Source organism: Ptychodera flava, chromosome 11 (genome assembly GCF_041260155.1).
Source record: "Ptychodera flava strain L36383 chromosome 11, AS_Pfla_20210202, whole genome shotgun sequence".
Taxonomy (NCBI): domain Eukaryota; kingdom Metazoa; phylum Hemichordata; class Enteropneusta; family Ptychoderidae; genus Ptychodera; species Ptychodera flava.
Window position 1 is genome coordinate 8,027,817 of NC_091938.1, and position 14,966 is coordinate 8,042,782.

The following is a 14,966-nucleotide window of genomic DNA, read 5'->3' on the forward strand; positions in this document are numbered from 1 at the left end:
TCCTGACGATGCAATCCACTATCGTCAGCAATGTCGATTTTCTTTGGGCGTATTTACATTATTTAGAGGAGGATTACTGCATGAACGATCAATTTTGATCGGAGACCAGTATTCTTAAAATAAGATTACTTAAAATATTCGATCTCAAACTTACTTGGCGAAATTAAACGAAACTTTTGAGAGCTCCACCTACCTGAACCGTCACCCAGTCAGTCTGATGTTGCTCTGAAGCGCACGCCAGGACCCCTTGGCAACGATGGAATTTGGCATAAGCATGCTTAGCAACAACGGAAAAATCGCATATCTGCGTCCGCACTGGTGTACACAGGAACTTTGCCGTTTGTGCGCGCGCAGATTGACAGTTTGTTAGTGTCATTTCAACATACTTGTGAGCCAAAATCACAGCTGAGCCAGGTGAGTTTTACCTTTCAGAGATAGTATGCCTTTCACTCATGAATATACAGAGACATCTAAAACTAAATTAGCATTCGTAATGATATAATTATACCGATCAGATGTGGAGAACACGAACAGCGTGGGTACCCGGGTAGCCACACCCTCCGATAACCGCGTTTGAAGGATGAGAATGCTGGACACGACAATGCTTAGTGCCTTTTGAAGTGGTAAAAACCAAAGCATATCTCTTCCAATGTCAGGTCGTATATTAACCGATGTTTCCCATTGCAAAATGACTAGAATCAAATATTGGGTAAATTAGTCAAAGTAGCTACATATGTGGATCGAACACTTCTCTGTGACCTTCGAAGATACGGGATAATATGTAACTTATATGTAACTAGCTGTGATATCGCAGCGGTACTTGTGGCGTATATCAGAGAGTTTAAGATTTCATACGGGAACGGAACGGGAACGAATACGTCATCACTTTCTGCGCGCTCTCATCATGTTCCGATGATGTCACGCGTTCTCTTGTCGTTTGGCAGTCGTTTTCTACGTGAAACGGCCACTTTTCTCGTACACCTTTTCCGAGAGCGATTTTCACGCTCGCTTCGCCGTAGACTTGATATTGAAAAGTGACATTCCATTCGTTTTGTATTGTTGCTCTTGGTTTTATCGATCGCCGTCTGATTTTGAGATATTTTAGGTAACAAAAAGAAAAAATACCTCCTGCAGTGTACTCGCAGACAACGGCACACGCGTGGCAGACGTTGTTACACTGCACTGCCGATAACATTCAGTCTTGACTGAAATTAACATTGTCATTTGTTTTTTCTCCGTGGCTTTACACGGTTTTTCTAACACAAAGTAAAATTTCAGTAGGGATTCCGGGGTTTTTTCTCTGTGTTCTATTAACCTGATATCAGAGAAAAATCCTTTAGACAATGCGACTGTGTGAGTCGGGTGTGTGAGTCGGCACGCATACGTCTTATCTAGACTTGCGTCAAGTCTATAAAATCAAAACAGAGCGAATTGAATGTATAAACTTCAGTAGACTGTCGCATTAGTGATAGGCTGTTACGTAGATCGTTAGGTGTACACAGACATGTGAACCTTGCTCGGCTAGCCAGTTACTGCAGCCGTGGAAAGCAAGTGGAAAGCAAAGCCACGGGGCCGGTCAAGTCTTAATCCGAATCTGTGCAGAAGGTTACGCGTACGGAACGCGTCGCCACTCTACGTTACGTTCTCGCTACGGATGAAATCTTAACCTCTCTATCGAACGCGATCGGGTCATTGGGGTCATCGCCGCGATGACCCCAACGACCCGATCGCGTTCGATATACGCCACAAGTACCGCTGCGATATCACAGCTAACATGTATGGCGCGTAATCAAGGCCAATATTCGAACTCCCCATTTTCAACTATACAACTCAACATTCAACATTCAAACTCCACATTTTCAACTATACAACCACAGAGTAACATAGTCAGAGTAGCAACACTTGCATGCCTTTTGTTCCATGGTCGTCTCGGTAGACTATTGGCTTTTCATATTAAAATGAGCTCCAAAGGTGTTAAACTTTTTGGAGGCTTTGATTGTGGTTGATGATTACACGAGATTATGCGAAAAATACAACGAGATGGCATCGTACTGCCAATCGGTTATCAACCATAGTTACTTTGTGAGCTCTCAGACCAGAAACACTGCTTCACGCCAATCAAAACATAACACGGCAGCAGTTTCATAAACATGTCCTTCCTTGACGCACGTGTAAAAGAGGGTACGACTGACCGTAAACCATTGAGTAAAACCAGACAGTATCGATAAAAGACTTTCAAATTTGGTTCAAACACACTCATTATATATTCATAAAAATATGAGAGGAATTTTTAAAACGGTAAAACTCGTTTTCCTGAAGCTCAAAACACTCCCGTTTTCGCCAGCACGTCAATTCTGCTCAGCACCACACGACAACAACAACACAAACTTTGCCGAACATACTTTCGCTTAACAATTGGCGAAAATCCGAAAACTACCGAAGGATTCATGGTCGGCACTCTTCGGAAAAGAGAGGCGAGAGCAACCTGAGGCGAGGCGAACATGGATGGGTTACGTAACCGCTTCACGCCTTAAACAATACCCGTTGCCACTCTATCTATCTTTCTCTATGATACAACTCAACATTCAACATTCGAACTCCCAATTTTCAACTATACAACTCAACATTCAACATTCAAGCTCCCAATTTTCAACTATACAACTCAACATTCAACATTCAAACTCCACATTTTCAACTATACAACTCAACATTCAACATTCGAACTCCCAATTTTCAACTATACAACTCAACATTCAACATTCAAACTCCACATTTTCAACTATACAACTCAACATTTTCAACTTTCGAACCCAACATTTTCAACTTTCGAAGTCCGGGATTCGTATTCTCCCTAGGCATCCCTAACTTGCTTCGTTGTAGTTACCAACGTTTTTCCTTCTGGGCTATACTACGTCAGAACGCGTGATAGAACGTCACATGACGTTTCAGAGTTATTCCTATGTGATGTTCTAGAGGGTCCAAATAAAAACTCGCTTGTTAATTTCCACACTGTTACAGCCAAAACACAACTCAGACACTGAACACACAAAAGCACATACAAGACGAGATAGCTGATGTGTGAAGCAACTTTCCCTTTATTACACCGTGACCACTATGTTCAACATCATGTATTTCACGTTGAGCGGCTTGCACTAGCTGGACAATACGCTCACTACACAAAAGTCTAACAGGACTCTCACACCTATGTGACACATCTCCCCGTCTGTCGGGCTGGTCAAGGTCAAGTAGCAGCCTAGACAAACTACCACTGACGTGGTCACGAACGAACTCGGTGTCGTCCATGTTCAAAATTAACTGCGAGGTCACCATGTGTTTGGGACTCCCTAACAAAGTGATAAGTAGTTTCATGTAAAATGACACCGACGATTTTTTAAAGTCCTATTTGACTATATGTATGCTCATTTTGGCTTGTGTTCGCTGGCTAGTGGTCTAGGGGGACCTATGACTTCGATAGTTGAAAATGGGGAGTTTGAATGTTGAATGTTGAGTTGTATAGTTGAAAATGGGGAGTTTGAATGTTGAATGTTGAGTTGTATAGTTGAAAATGGGAGTTTGAATGTTGAATGTTGAGTTGTATAGTTGAAAATGGGGAGTTTGAATGTTGAATGTTGAGTTGTATAGTTGAAAAGGGGAGTTTGAATGTTGAATGTTGAGTTGTATAGTTGAAAAGGGGAGTTTGAATGTTGAATGTTGAGTTGTATAGTTGAAAATGGGGAGTTTGAATGTTGAATGTTGAGTTTTATAGTTGAAAAGGGGAGTTTGAATGTTGAATGTTGAGTTGTATAGTTGAAAATGGGGAGTTTGAATGTTGAATGTTGAGTTGTATAGTTGAAAATGGGTAGTTTGAATGTTGAATGTTGAGTTGTATAGTTGAAAATGTGGAGTTTGAATGTTGAATGTTGAGTTGTATAGTTGAAAATGGGGAGTTCGAATATTGGCCTTGATTACGCGCCATATTTAACATGACCCAATTATCATAATGGCGCTGGGTTTGAGGAGTAGGGGTAAGTAACCAGATGGAATGGCAATGCGGTCTTGTCTTGGTTTCCGGTAATATTTAATATGTTCTTCAAGCAGCTAAGTATTTATACCAAGTTTGTATTAGATGGACTCAGCTCAGAGACTAGCTCTGCATGGTAGGGCTGTGTGTTACCGGCGTTATACGGCGTCATCTGGTTATACCGTGGTAAGAGGCCGTATAACGCCGGTAACACACAGCCACAGGCGCTCCTTAGCTGGGTAGTCTGCTAAGTAGATCGATTTTCGGATCGATCTATTGATCCCGTAGTCGATATGCCCGCCACTGCAACCTAGTGAGTATTTAGGTTGCAGTGGCGGGCATATCGACTACGAGATCAATAGATCGATTCGAAAATCGATCTACTTAGCAGACTACCCAGCTAAGGAGAGCCTGTGCACACAGCCTAGCTGTGGAAACGCAGCTATCTGTTGGCGGGGTTGCGGGGATCGCTATGCGGGTCAAAGGTCAACCGCGCCACGGATATTCACAGCTAAGACATACACAGAGAGACGGAGATTTGTTTATGTCCTAGTCAGTGTAAATAGGCAAAATTATACAAATAATGGTGACATGCCCTTGAAATCACATTGCATAGGAAAAATTCGGGTTTCAGAAAATAAACATTTATTTCAAACAGAACAATCTCTGCATTGAGTGGCATGAAAAAACTAATTCCTAGGCTGTTTTAAAATTAACGTAATATTCTTTTTCACAGATATCGATATGGCTTTTGTGACGTCATCCTTGAAAGATCAGTTGCAGAAAATTTCGTGTCACTTCACGTGGAATTTAGAAGATGGAACAATCAGAGAAATAAATGTATGTAACTTAGTGTTTAGAATTTTTATTGTGATTACGTGTACACCACAGGGGAAAGATGAAAGTCCCCTGGGGTGGGGAGGAGGGTTTTTTGTGTGACGGTTTACCTTATTTGATGTTATTAATTTTGACTGTGATATTTCAAATGAAGGGTTCAACTCAAGACCGTCTGACTGCTTATATATTACCGACAAGTCCTTATCTCCTCTCCAACTTGTGTATACACCACTGTAATTGTCCGTATCAGCGGATTAAGTGATTGAGTCAACACCACGGGGGGGGGGGGCTGTGGTGTTGACTCAATCACTTAATCCGCTGATACGGACAGCGGATTAGCAAGTTGGCAATGTTTTCCGAGCAATTAAATTAAATTAAAGCAATGAGGTAAACCGTTGCACAAAAATCCCTCCTCCCCACCCCAGGGGACTTTCATCTTTCCCCTGTGGATACACGCAGCTTGTACTTCGTTGACATAATTATGTGTGCCTTGATTGACAAACAAAGCAATCTAACAGTCACGCCAGCGGCTTTCTGACTACGCATGCGCAGATTCATAAATTACTAATACTATGCGAGTAACCAGAAGTGTACCCGACTTAAAGGGGAAGTTCACCAAGGATGATTTTTACATATGTGCTAGCTCTGTGGTCTCTTACCCCGAAAAAGCTATTTTCGCCATTTATAACTCGCGCGACTTTTTACAAAACCGATAAAAATAGTACAGGAAGTTGCATTTATAGGGCTTCATCAACTCTATGTAATTTGAATCAGGGGAAAAAAGCTCCAGGCTTGGAGCTTGCATCATGTGATATGGAAGGGACCATCTTCCGATGGGTACGGCATTGTCCACTCACCCACGCTCAAACCAGGCTGTGCGTATTTACATAACTATTGTTTATACTGAGTATCCTTGCATAAACGATGAATCTCTTATGATAAACTGTCCACTGTAAGATTTTGTGTTGCTGTTCACTACTAACACCAAATCTACCACAAGCTTTCCCAGGCATTTAACAATCGAGTGGAGTGATACTTCTTACTATATTCCTATAGCCATATATTCCTGAAGCTTGTTACAACATGTATACGGTGCGTATCGTAGACACCCGAGTCAACACCGTCTTGCTTTATCGAAAATTCAATTTTTTCATAGGGACAGCGGCCATTTTGAATTTGAAGTATTGATAGTCTTAGATAATTCTTTCTGTAGTAGTACCTAGCCTTGTAAGGTCACCTTTATATTTTATTCTTGATTTTTTAGGACAATAGTTGCCCGTTTCATAGAGAAAAATTTGAGCAAAAGTTTCAGTTTTTCACTTTCGAGTAGACTGCGAGTTTTCCCGCGTGTACAAATTCTGATACCCTCGTTGATTTTAGTGTGAACAATCTATTTGTCGAAAACGTTCGAACTGCAGGCGACAGTGGACAGGCTGCTGTTGACAGTCTAATCTGATTAAAATCAGATGTAGAGTACGGCGACGTCTTTACTTACGCGGTATTCTCCTGATGTCGCCGCTCGGCTGTCTTGAGTGTTTTTCTCGAGGGTCTATGGGTGCGCAGACAGCCGAGCGGCCACAGCCGTGTTCTGGACGCTGCTCACTGTATGTCTCAAAAGCTGCCTGCATGATTTCCGTTTGCACAGTTATCAATAAAATGCATGTTTCAACATTAAAATTATAGACAAAAGATTTTAAAATTTGCCAATTGTATAAGTTAGTAAGTGAACAGTAGAGCTGAGCGGCCACCACAGTCGTGCACGGGGCATTAGTCAGGTGGCTTAACAAAAATATCGTTACACGGATGACAAAAGTGCCAAATTTGCTACAGAGGTTCGCATATATGTGTAGATCAAAATTAGCTATTGCTCCAAAAATTTGGGCCACCGGAAAGGCTCGATGACGTCATAAATTCAAAATGGCCGCCATTATATTGCTTAAAAATGGTAAAATACGGCTAATTCAGGCAGTTTTCAATATTTTTTTGAATAAACTGACACAAACATCCCAAATTACAAATACAACATAAAATTGACGCAAATTAATTATCGTGATGACGTCATAAGCCAAAATGGCCGCCAAAATCAAAATATCCCCCATAATATCGTCTGATAATGTTCAAATACTGTTAACTAAGCCTGTTTTCAGCATTTTATCGCCTGAACTGAAATTAACACCCCAAATTACGGACAAAACATATAATTGATGCAAATTAATTATTGTGATGACGTCATAAAACCAAAATGGCAACCGAAAATTACAAAATGGCCTATTATGAAGATCACTATGCTTAGTGCAGTAGCCCATTTGCGTAACAAAATAATAGTTTAAAGGTAATGTACAATTTGTCTTGATGTTCCATAAACTCAAAATAAATGATAAATGTACCAAAACTTAGCCCATACGCTCAACACAAGTTAAAAACTATTATTGATTATTCAACAATGGCCTCTGTCTGAAAAACTGAATCAATATAAAGGAAATGAGGGCAACTTTACGCATCGATTCTTGAAAGTGTTACGATATAGTGAGTAGATCAATAGTAGTGTGATTTCATGATAACGAAAAACATGGCGAGAAACCAGTGAATAAATCATGCCTTGACCCTGGTCATGTGACCTTGGTCCCCGAAAAAAGGTTTTATGTTTGTGATTTTGGTCTTTTACTTCCTTTGTTTGAGAAGCCTTTTTCGTTTGTTGAATATTCTAGGTTTTTTATGTCTCGATGTATGTTGACAGACACATTGTTTTGTGGTACGGTAGTTCTCTTTTTGGAGGATGTGATGGCCTTAAAAGACCGTTTCGTCACAGTTTTATGAACAAAGAAATACTTTTTTATGCTTTTTGAAGCCAGCTTACCTTGCTTTTTTTGCAGCTTTTGTGAATTTTATTAAATGCTTCTTTGCCTTCCGTTTTTGGTATCGTTTTGCTTTTAGAAACAAAAAACAAAAAACGACAGGAGGGACATAAACAGAAATTCGAAGATTAAACAAAACCAAGAACTCGGAAAGATTCTCAGATTCATAAAAAATCTTGCAAATCAAACCTTACCAAATGTTGAAATCAAGGCTTGAAGCAAAGGCTTGAAATTTATTCCCACTCCGAAGTGTCTATACAAGTGCAAGTGCCTATACAGAAAAATTGTCGAATCAGATATCAACAAATTTATTCGCATCATAAGATTGTGCAATTTCATGAGAACAAATGATCAATCAATCAATCAATCAGACATCTGTTCTGAGATAAGTCCAATGTCGACACTACTAACAGCGGAAAACTTAAAATTATAAAACTGTCTAGAAGCAACTTAGATCGATAGAGGAAATTCCATTCGCAATCCACATCAGAAAGAACATAACTCTATCAGAAAAGACTGTTCTAAGCAATCTGTCTAGAACAAAACAAATCACAATAAAGCCATCAAGGCATAGCAATTGTGAATACGACAAATGACATTAGAGAAAGTTAAAGACAGCTGCGAAATGTACACTATTACTGTACATTAAGGCAACACTTGGCGACATTAACTATGCAGTGGAAATTGTATATGGAATCATTTATCTGCGACAAGAAGATCATTGACGAGGTGATTTACAGTTTCCTCAATCCCATAAGTAGAATAATTTGTACACCATGATGGCATCTCCTGCCAAAATACACAAAACCCAAGCAGAAGGAACAATCATCATCCAACGTCTCAATAGAAATGGCTGCTCGAGCCCAATAAACCAAATCTCGGAATTTCTAGACTTTACCATAAAACCTATCATGCAAAGACTACTTACATATGTCAGGGACACAAAAACTTCATAAACTATTTAGAATCAATAAAAATAAAAGCAAACTCTATTCTGGTAACATTAGAAGTTGTATCAATGTAGAAAAACATGCCAAAAATGAAGCCATAAATGCAGCGATAGTAGCGTTGGACTCTGAAACAGTACAAGCCAACTGATACGATAAGAAAAATCCACCACCAACGTACATAAAAGCCTCTCTGTCGATTATTCTGAAACGCAGCATATTTTAATTCAACTGAGAAATATACAAAATAATCTATAGATGCAGCATGGGCTCACCAGAAATAGCTGATATCACATACAATGAAACTGGGAAAGTTATATTAAATCCCAAATCCGGTCAAATATTCGTATGGAAACGTTTAAAAGGTGACATTTTCATGATACACTCAGGAACAGAACATAAACTTATAACATTCAGAACATTTGTTGAGGAGTGCAACACCCTGTACCCTACGTTCAACTTGGGAATTCATAATTGAACATTCTATCGACAAAATCTCATACCTTGACTTTGTCCAAATGCCAGAGACACAATCGAGAGAGATGGCTCGACTGTAAAACCCACACAAAACCATCTGACGATATTTATCTGCCACCAACCTTCAAATGCTTCATTAAAGGTGAATTACTCAGATATGTTCGCACATGCAACAACAATATGGACTTCATAAAAAAGGTCAATTTCTCAACGCAAAAACTTCAACAACGAGATTACAAAGAAAGACATAGCTTGTATCAAAAAGAAGTTACTAGTAATGTAATGTAACTAAACTTCAGCCATCCTTCATCAACACAATTAAGAGTAATGATGTAACAAAAAACTTGTCAGCACAACCTCATCATAACCAGCCTAATCAAACAATGTGATAAGGAACTGGAAAATAATAGAGGGCGATTATACGCTGGCCATGGTTTCCAGAAAACCTATAATAACGTTTAAAAGTAAGAAAAACATACAAGATATCCTCCTTCAAGAAAAATTCAAAAAAGAAGAGTACAAATGAACGGTCCGAGCAACAATTCACGCAACAATCAGATCACAACATATTTATCTTAGCATCTCTCTTTGATAGCTACCATCAAACTAAACATGTTGGAATACATGATTCAAGGGACTGAAGAAGGGACCCCACTTTGGTTCGAAATGCCGCTAAGGAGGATTCACAGACACAAAACCTGGTTTTTTTTGGACCAAAGTCACATTACCAGGGTCAAAGCACTATCAATTCACTGGTTTCTCACCATGTTTCCCTATCACGAAACCACATTGATCTGCTCACTATACAGTATCATAAACAAGGTTGAACCAGTGTGTGAAGTTGCCTTCATTTTCTTTTATATCGAATTGATTTTTCAAACACAGACCATTGTTGAATAATAAATAATCTCATAAGAGTTTGTTACTTGTGTTGAACTTATTGGCTAAGTTTTGGTACATTTATCTTTTATTTTGAGTTTATGGAATATTAATACAAATTGTACATTACCTTTAAACTATCATTTTGTCACATAAATGGGCTATTGTACCTAGCATAGTGAACTTCATAATCGGCCATTTTGTAACTTTCGGTTGCCATTTTGGTTTTATGACGTCATCACAATAATTAATTTGCATCAATTATATGTTTTGTCTGTAATTTGGGGTGTTAATTTCAGTTCAGGCGATAAAATGCTGAAAACAGGCTTAATCAACAGTGCTTTAACATTTTTAGACAATGTTACGGCGGACATTTTGAATTTGGTCGGCCATTTTGGCTTTATGACGTCATCATAATAATTGATTTGCGTCAATTTAATGTTTTATTTATAATTGAGAATGTTTGTGTCAGTTTATTTAAAAACAATTTGAAAACTGGCCGAATAAACCGCATTTTACCATTTTTAAGCAATGTAATGGCGGCCATTTTGAATTTATGACGTCATCGAGCCTTTCCGGTGGCCCAAATTTTTCGAGCAATAGCTAATTTTGATGTACACATATATGTGAAGCTCTGTAGCAAATTTGGCACTTTTGTCATCCGTGTAACGATCTTGCTGTCTTTTGTTGCTAAGCCACTGACTGCATTGTTAACTGTATATCTCAAAGCTACCCGCACGATTTCCGCTTGCACAGTTATTAATAAAATGCATGTTTCAACATTAAAAATACAGACAAGTGATTTTAAAAGACATCGTGCGCCTGTGTATCATTTGTGAGGGCCTGGGTCTGCTGTGAAAATTTTCATTTCAAATAATAGTCTGTTGAAAGCTGATTTTTGTGCTTTGTCCTTGATTTATCTTCCATAGGACCTAACCAACAGAGTCGAGTTCGACTACAACAACGATCCCGACAAACAGAAAGTACCAAAGTTATCGTTGCTGGGGTATCTCAGTGTGTCGTCATTGCATAAAAAAAGGAACTCATCCAAAGCCATCAAGCATCTCAAGGAAGCTCTAATGAGCAATGATGAGGAAATCCATAAGGGCGAAGGAGCACGAGGAGACAGGATGGTCATCCTCGGGGATTTGGCGTGGATATACTTCAAGCAAGGCAAAAATGATGATGCCAGGGATTACATTCAAAAGGTGAACCAGCTCCTGCCACTTTCACAGGAGGCACAAGCTCAGCTGTGGGCTCATGAAGGATTTGCCTCCTGGTGGTTTGGTGCGAATCAGTTTGAGCGAGCTCGTATGCTTTACGATGCAGCATTGGAACTCGACCCTGACAACGAACCATGGTTGTTTGAACTAGGTCTGATCTTGGATCGACAAAGTCGACAACCAAATGGAGAAAATGCAAAAAGGAGGGTGGGAGAAGTTATGAAAAAAGTGATAACATTAAATCCTAAACGATCTTTGGCAAGGGTTATTTATGCCATATGGCTTTTCAATCAGGGGCAAAGAGAAAAATATCCTGATGATTTTAATAAAGCAATAAAGACATCCCCAAATGATGTCACAGTGTTACAAAGAATAGGACAATTTTTACGCAAACAAGGATTCTTAGATGAGGCCTTGAAACGTTTGGAATCTTTGTTACACGATGCACCAAAATCGTCGTTTCTTAAACACCAATTATGTCTTGTGTACAGGGACAAGTACTTTTCTGTCAAGGGTAAACGAGATATCAACCACCTGCACAGAGCTCTTGAGTTTTGTACAGAAGCAGTGGAGGACTCGTCAGGGGGAAATTTCCCTGCCGCTTGTGACCAAGCCTACTTGACTGGATATATTGGAAAATTTGAGCATGACAATAGTAAAATAGACAAAGCGAATGATCTCTACAGTGCGTTAATCGAAACAGAAAACTTGTATGATAAGGCCTCCGCACATCAAGCATTTGGTAATTTCCACAAAAATGTTTTACAGAACACCAGTAACGCGATCGAGCAATACCAAATAGCGGTCAAGGTAAAACCGGACAGTTTCGCTGCCAGGAAGGCCTGCCAGGAGATTCTGAAGATGATGAAGGAGAGAACCGACGTCGACTCGTTAAAGCTGCAAGCATCTGCCTATAACAATTTAGGTGAGATTGATAGTGCTCTTTCCAAATACGAACAAGCATACCAAGCAGAAAATTCGCCTGATACAGCTGCCGAGTTAGCTAGTATATATCTTTCTAAACTTGATATAGATATGGCCGATCGATACATCCAGGTATTAAGTAACGACGACAATTTATCAGGAGAGTACAGTAAACTGAAAGGCAGATATCATTTCGTGAAAGGTACATTGCTTACTCAAAGTAAGAAGCTTAGAGATGCTCGGACCGAATTCTCAAAGTCACTTGACTTTAATTATCTCCCCGGTGTACAACCTCTACTGGACATCCTCGCACAGTGTAAAGATGACGAGAAATTTGAACTAGAATGGTTTGAGGACTGTGCCAAGATAATGTACGTCACTGATGACAAAAATTGTACAGACGAAGGCAGAAATGAACTTGAGCAGGTCGAATATTTGATGCTCCCACAAATTGACTTAGACGCGTTGAAAGAAGTATATCATATGTATGTTAGATTTTGTCGCAATCAAATACGTCATCGTCAAAACCCTAATGATGAAAATAACGCCAAAAATAAAGAAGAACAGGTTAAATGTGCCATTCGAATTATGGAAGAACTACGGAAAGCTTTAGACCACTCGATCAGTGCTTTTCAAAAGCACTTTTATCCCGACGCTCCAAGGGAAGGAAAACAGTATCAGGCGAACTTCGCTGTCGTGGGTGATCCAAAAAAACTGAGGCGTCTCGGCAGTACGATAGAAAAAGGATATCGTTGGCCCGGTTTTAAATTAAGGTTTCCCCGTCTCCTGAAAAAACTAACTGAATGTCAACCTGCTAGTGCTCCCGAGAATCAATGGCTTCATTATCTCTTCGAAATCACAAACACTGAGAAACATAACTATAAAATGACGGTTTCGGAGGTAAATATTGACAATCATAAAGTAGAAATTGTACAGTACTTACCGGAAGTAGTCATTTTCGTCATCGACATTGTCAGAGCATTCTTTGAGCGAATGCCAAAACCGGGAATATCCGTAAAGGTCGCTCTTCTTGGGAAATACTTCTTCTACTCGGATATGATTTAGTTAACAACCCGATACGAAGTAACAAGCCCAGAAGTAACAAACGCCATGGTTGTGGAACTTGATCAGCATGATTCTTAAATATGCAAAGTTGAGCGTCGAAAAACAATCTCTGCTGCCACTTCCGAAATCGCAATACAGTGGTACGGTTAATTTGATTTACAAAACCGGCATTCAGAGCAAAAGTGATTGAAATTTCCTCTCGTTGAGACTGGTGCTAGCTACGGCTAGAGCTAATTTGATACGGCTTACAGCAAACGCATTTCATAATAGTCGATTTCAAACTCTAAACAACTTGTTCACATCTTCGGCTAAAGTTATGATTAAGAGTTGATATTGTCTCGTTTGGCATTTTCTTTCGTTCTTTTGAACTTGAAAGAGGCAAGATTGAACTTGACATCACTCAGCGTGTATGGGATACGCTGTCAGACACCATCACGCTTGTTGATAGTGCTGTAGCTCCTCTTCCAAACATTCCAAAAAGACTTTTATCAGTTTCAGCTATCCTTTACTTAAGCAATTATAGTCCTGTCATGTCTTTATTTTGTATTTCAGTATTCTTTGAAGAACTTACCAGCTTTTTCCTCGAAAACAGAATACATCTGCAAGGTTGTATCTCTTACATAACTGCATCTTAACATTTTCCGATTAAAAATGAAAACGACATTTCGATGGTTGTGAAATGAATTGACCTTTCACTTATGCAGAAATTATAGTGCTCACGAGTTTATGGGAGAAATTGAAAACTTCAAAAGATGGGCCGTCACATTGATATGACATCTATACTCAAGGAGTTACATTGGCTTCCAGTAGAAGAACGAATCCGTTTTAAAATTCTTTGTTTGGTTTTTAGCTACTATAGACTATAGTCTATAGAAGCTATTGGGATGGGTATCCGTCCGGCGTCCGTCGTCAGTCTGTATGTATGTATGTATGTATGTATGTATGTATGTATGTCCGTTTGTGAGGCGTCCGTCCACTCAAATATCTTGAGAACCGCAGTACTTACTGATTTGATATTTGTTGTGTAGATGAAAAATATGATTTTGAGAAACTACTTTTTTTTAATTTTTTGATATTGTTGAAAATAGGCAAATTAATGCCAAAAAAGGTGTTTTTGGTAAAAAATCTTCTTCTTCATAACCGCTGGTCAGACAGCTTTGTTATTTGGTATACAGGTCCCTAGGGATAACCCAACTTAGATTTGTTCAAATTGTGATGAAATATGCAAATGTGTATTTTTAAGGAATTTTTTTGTCATTTTTGGTCAAAATTTGACTTACATTGTATATAATTCTTGTACTGTATTTTAAATAATTGAATTAATTAGGAAATCATCAAAGCCAAAATAATTTTAGTGTGGAATTATCAGAAAGTTCAACTTTTTTTGACAGTTCATAGTGAAATGCTTACCATCTTGGAGGATTAAAACATGTAAAGGCAACTTTCCTGAATCCCAACTTTGATATTCTGAACAACCATTTATGTTATCTGAAAGAAATTGCTCATAATAGTTTGTCATGATAGGGTGGTCAAATAAATAGAGATAGAGAAAGTTCTAATTTCCATTTATGGTTGACTTGGTAAGGATAAAATAAGATTACTTTTTGAGGAAAAAAATAGAGTGGTCAATTAAAAGAGTGGTCAAAGTGATAGGGTTTTTATGGTAAAGCTTGGCTGTAAGATTCCTCATGTGCTATTTATAGCAATTATGCAATCTGTGTAAACAGTGCAATGAAAG

The 14,966-nt window shown here is 38.9% G+C and overlaps 1 protein-coding gene across 4 annotated transcripts; it reads left to right on the forward strand.

Annotated features, from left to right (window-relative positions):
- The first annotated feature begins 325 nt into the window (after positions 1–325).
- On the forward strand, positions 326–14,069 carry LOC139143429 (interferon-induced protein with tetratricopeptide repeats 5-like). 4 transcript variants are annotated; one of them, XM_070713733.1, is made up of 4 exons: positions 326–414; positions 4,758–4,861; positions 10,946–12,589; positions 13,781–14,069. In XM_070713733.1, the coding sequence occupies exons 2-4, from the start codon at positions 4,766–4,768 to the stop codon at positions 13,850–13,852; spliced, it is 1,812 nt and encodes a 603-aa protein (XP_070569834.1). In that variant the 5' UTR covers positions 326–414; positions 4,758–4,765; the 3' UTR covers positions 13,853–14,069. The 4 variants fall into 4 exon arrangements, with proteins under 4 accessions (XP_070569834.1, XP_070569836.1, XP_070569835.1 ...); XM_070713735.1 differs by having other exon boundaries at positions 10,946–12,164; XM_070713734.1 differs by having other exon boundaries at positions 10,946–11,224; positions 12,008–14,069.
- The last annotated feature ends 897 nt before the right edge of the window (positions 14,070–14,966 follow it).

What these genes read in the sequence shown, in the direction of transcription:
- LOC139143429 (XM_070713732.1), top strand. Translation starts at nt 4,766, where the DNA reads ATGGCTTTTGTGACGTCATCCTTGAAAGATCAGTTGCAGAAAATTTCG. An exon ending in GAACAATCAGAGAAATAAAT is followed by an intron (nt 4,862 to 10,945) that starts GTATGTAACTTA and finishes TATCTTCCATAG; the next exon opens with GACCTAACCAACAGAGTCGA.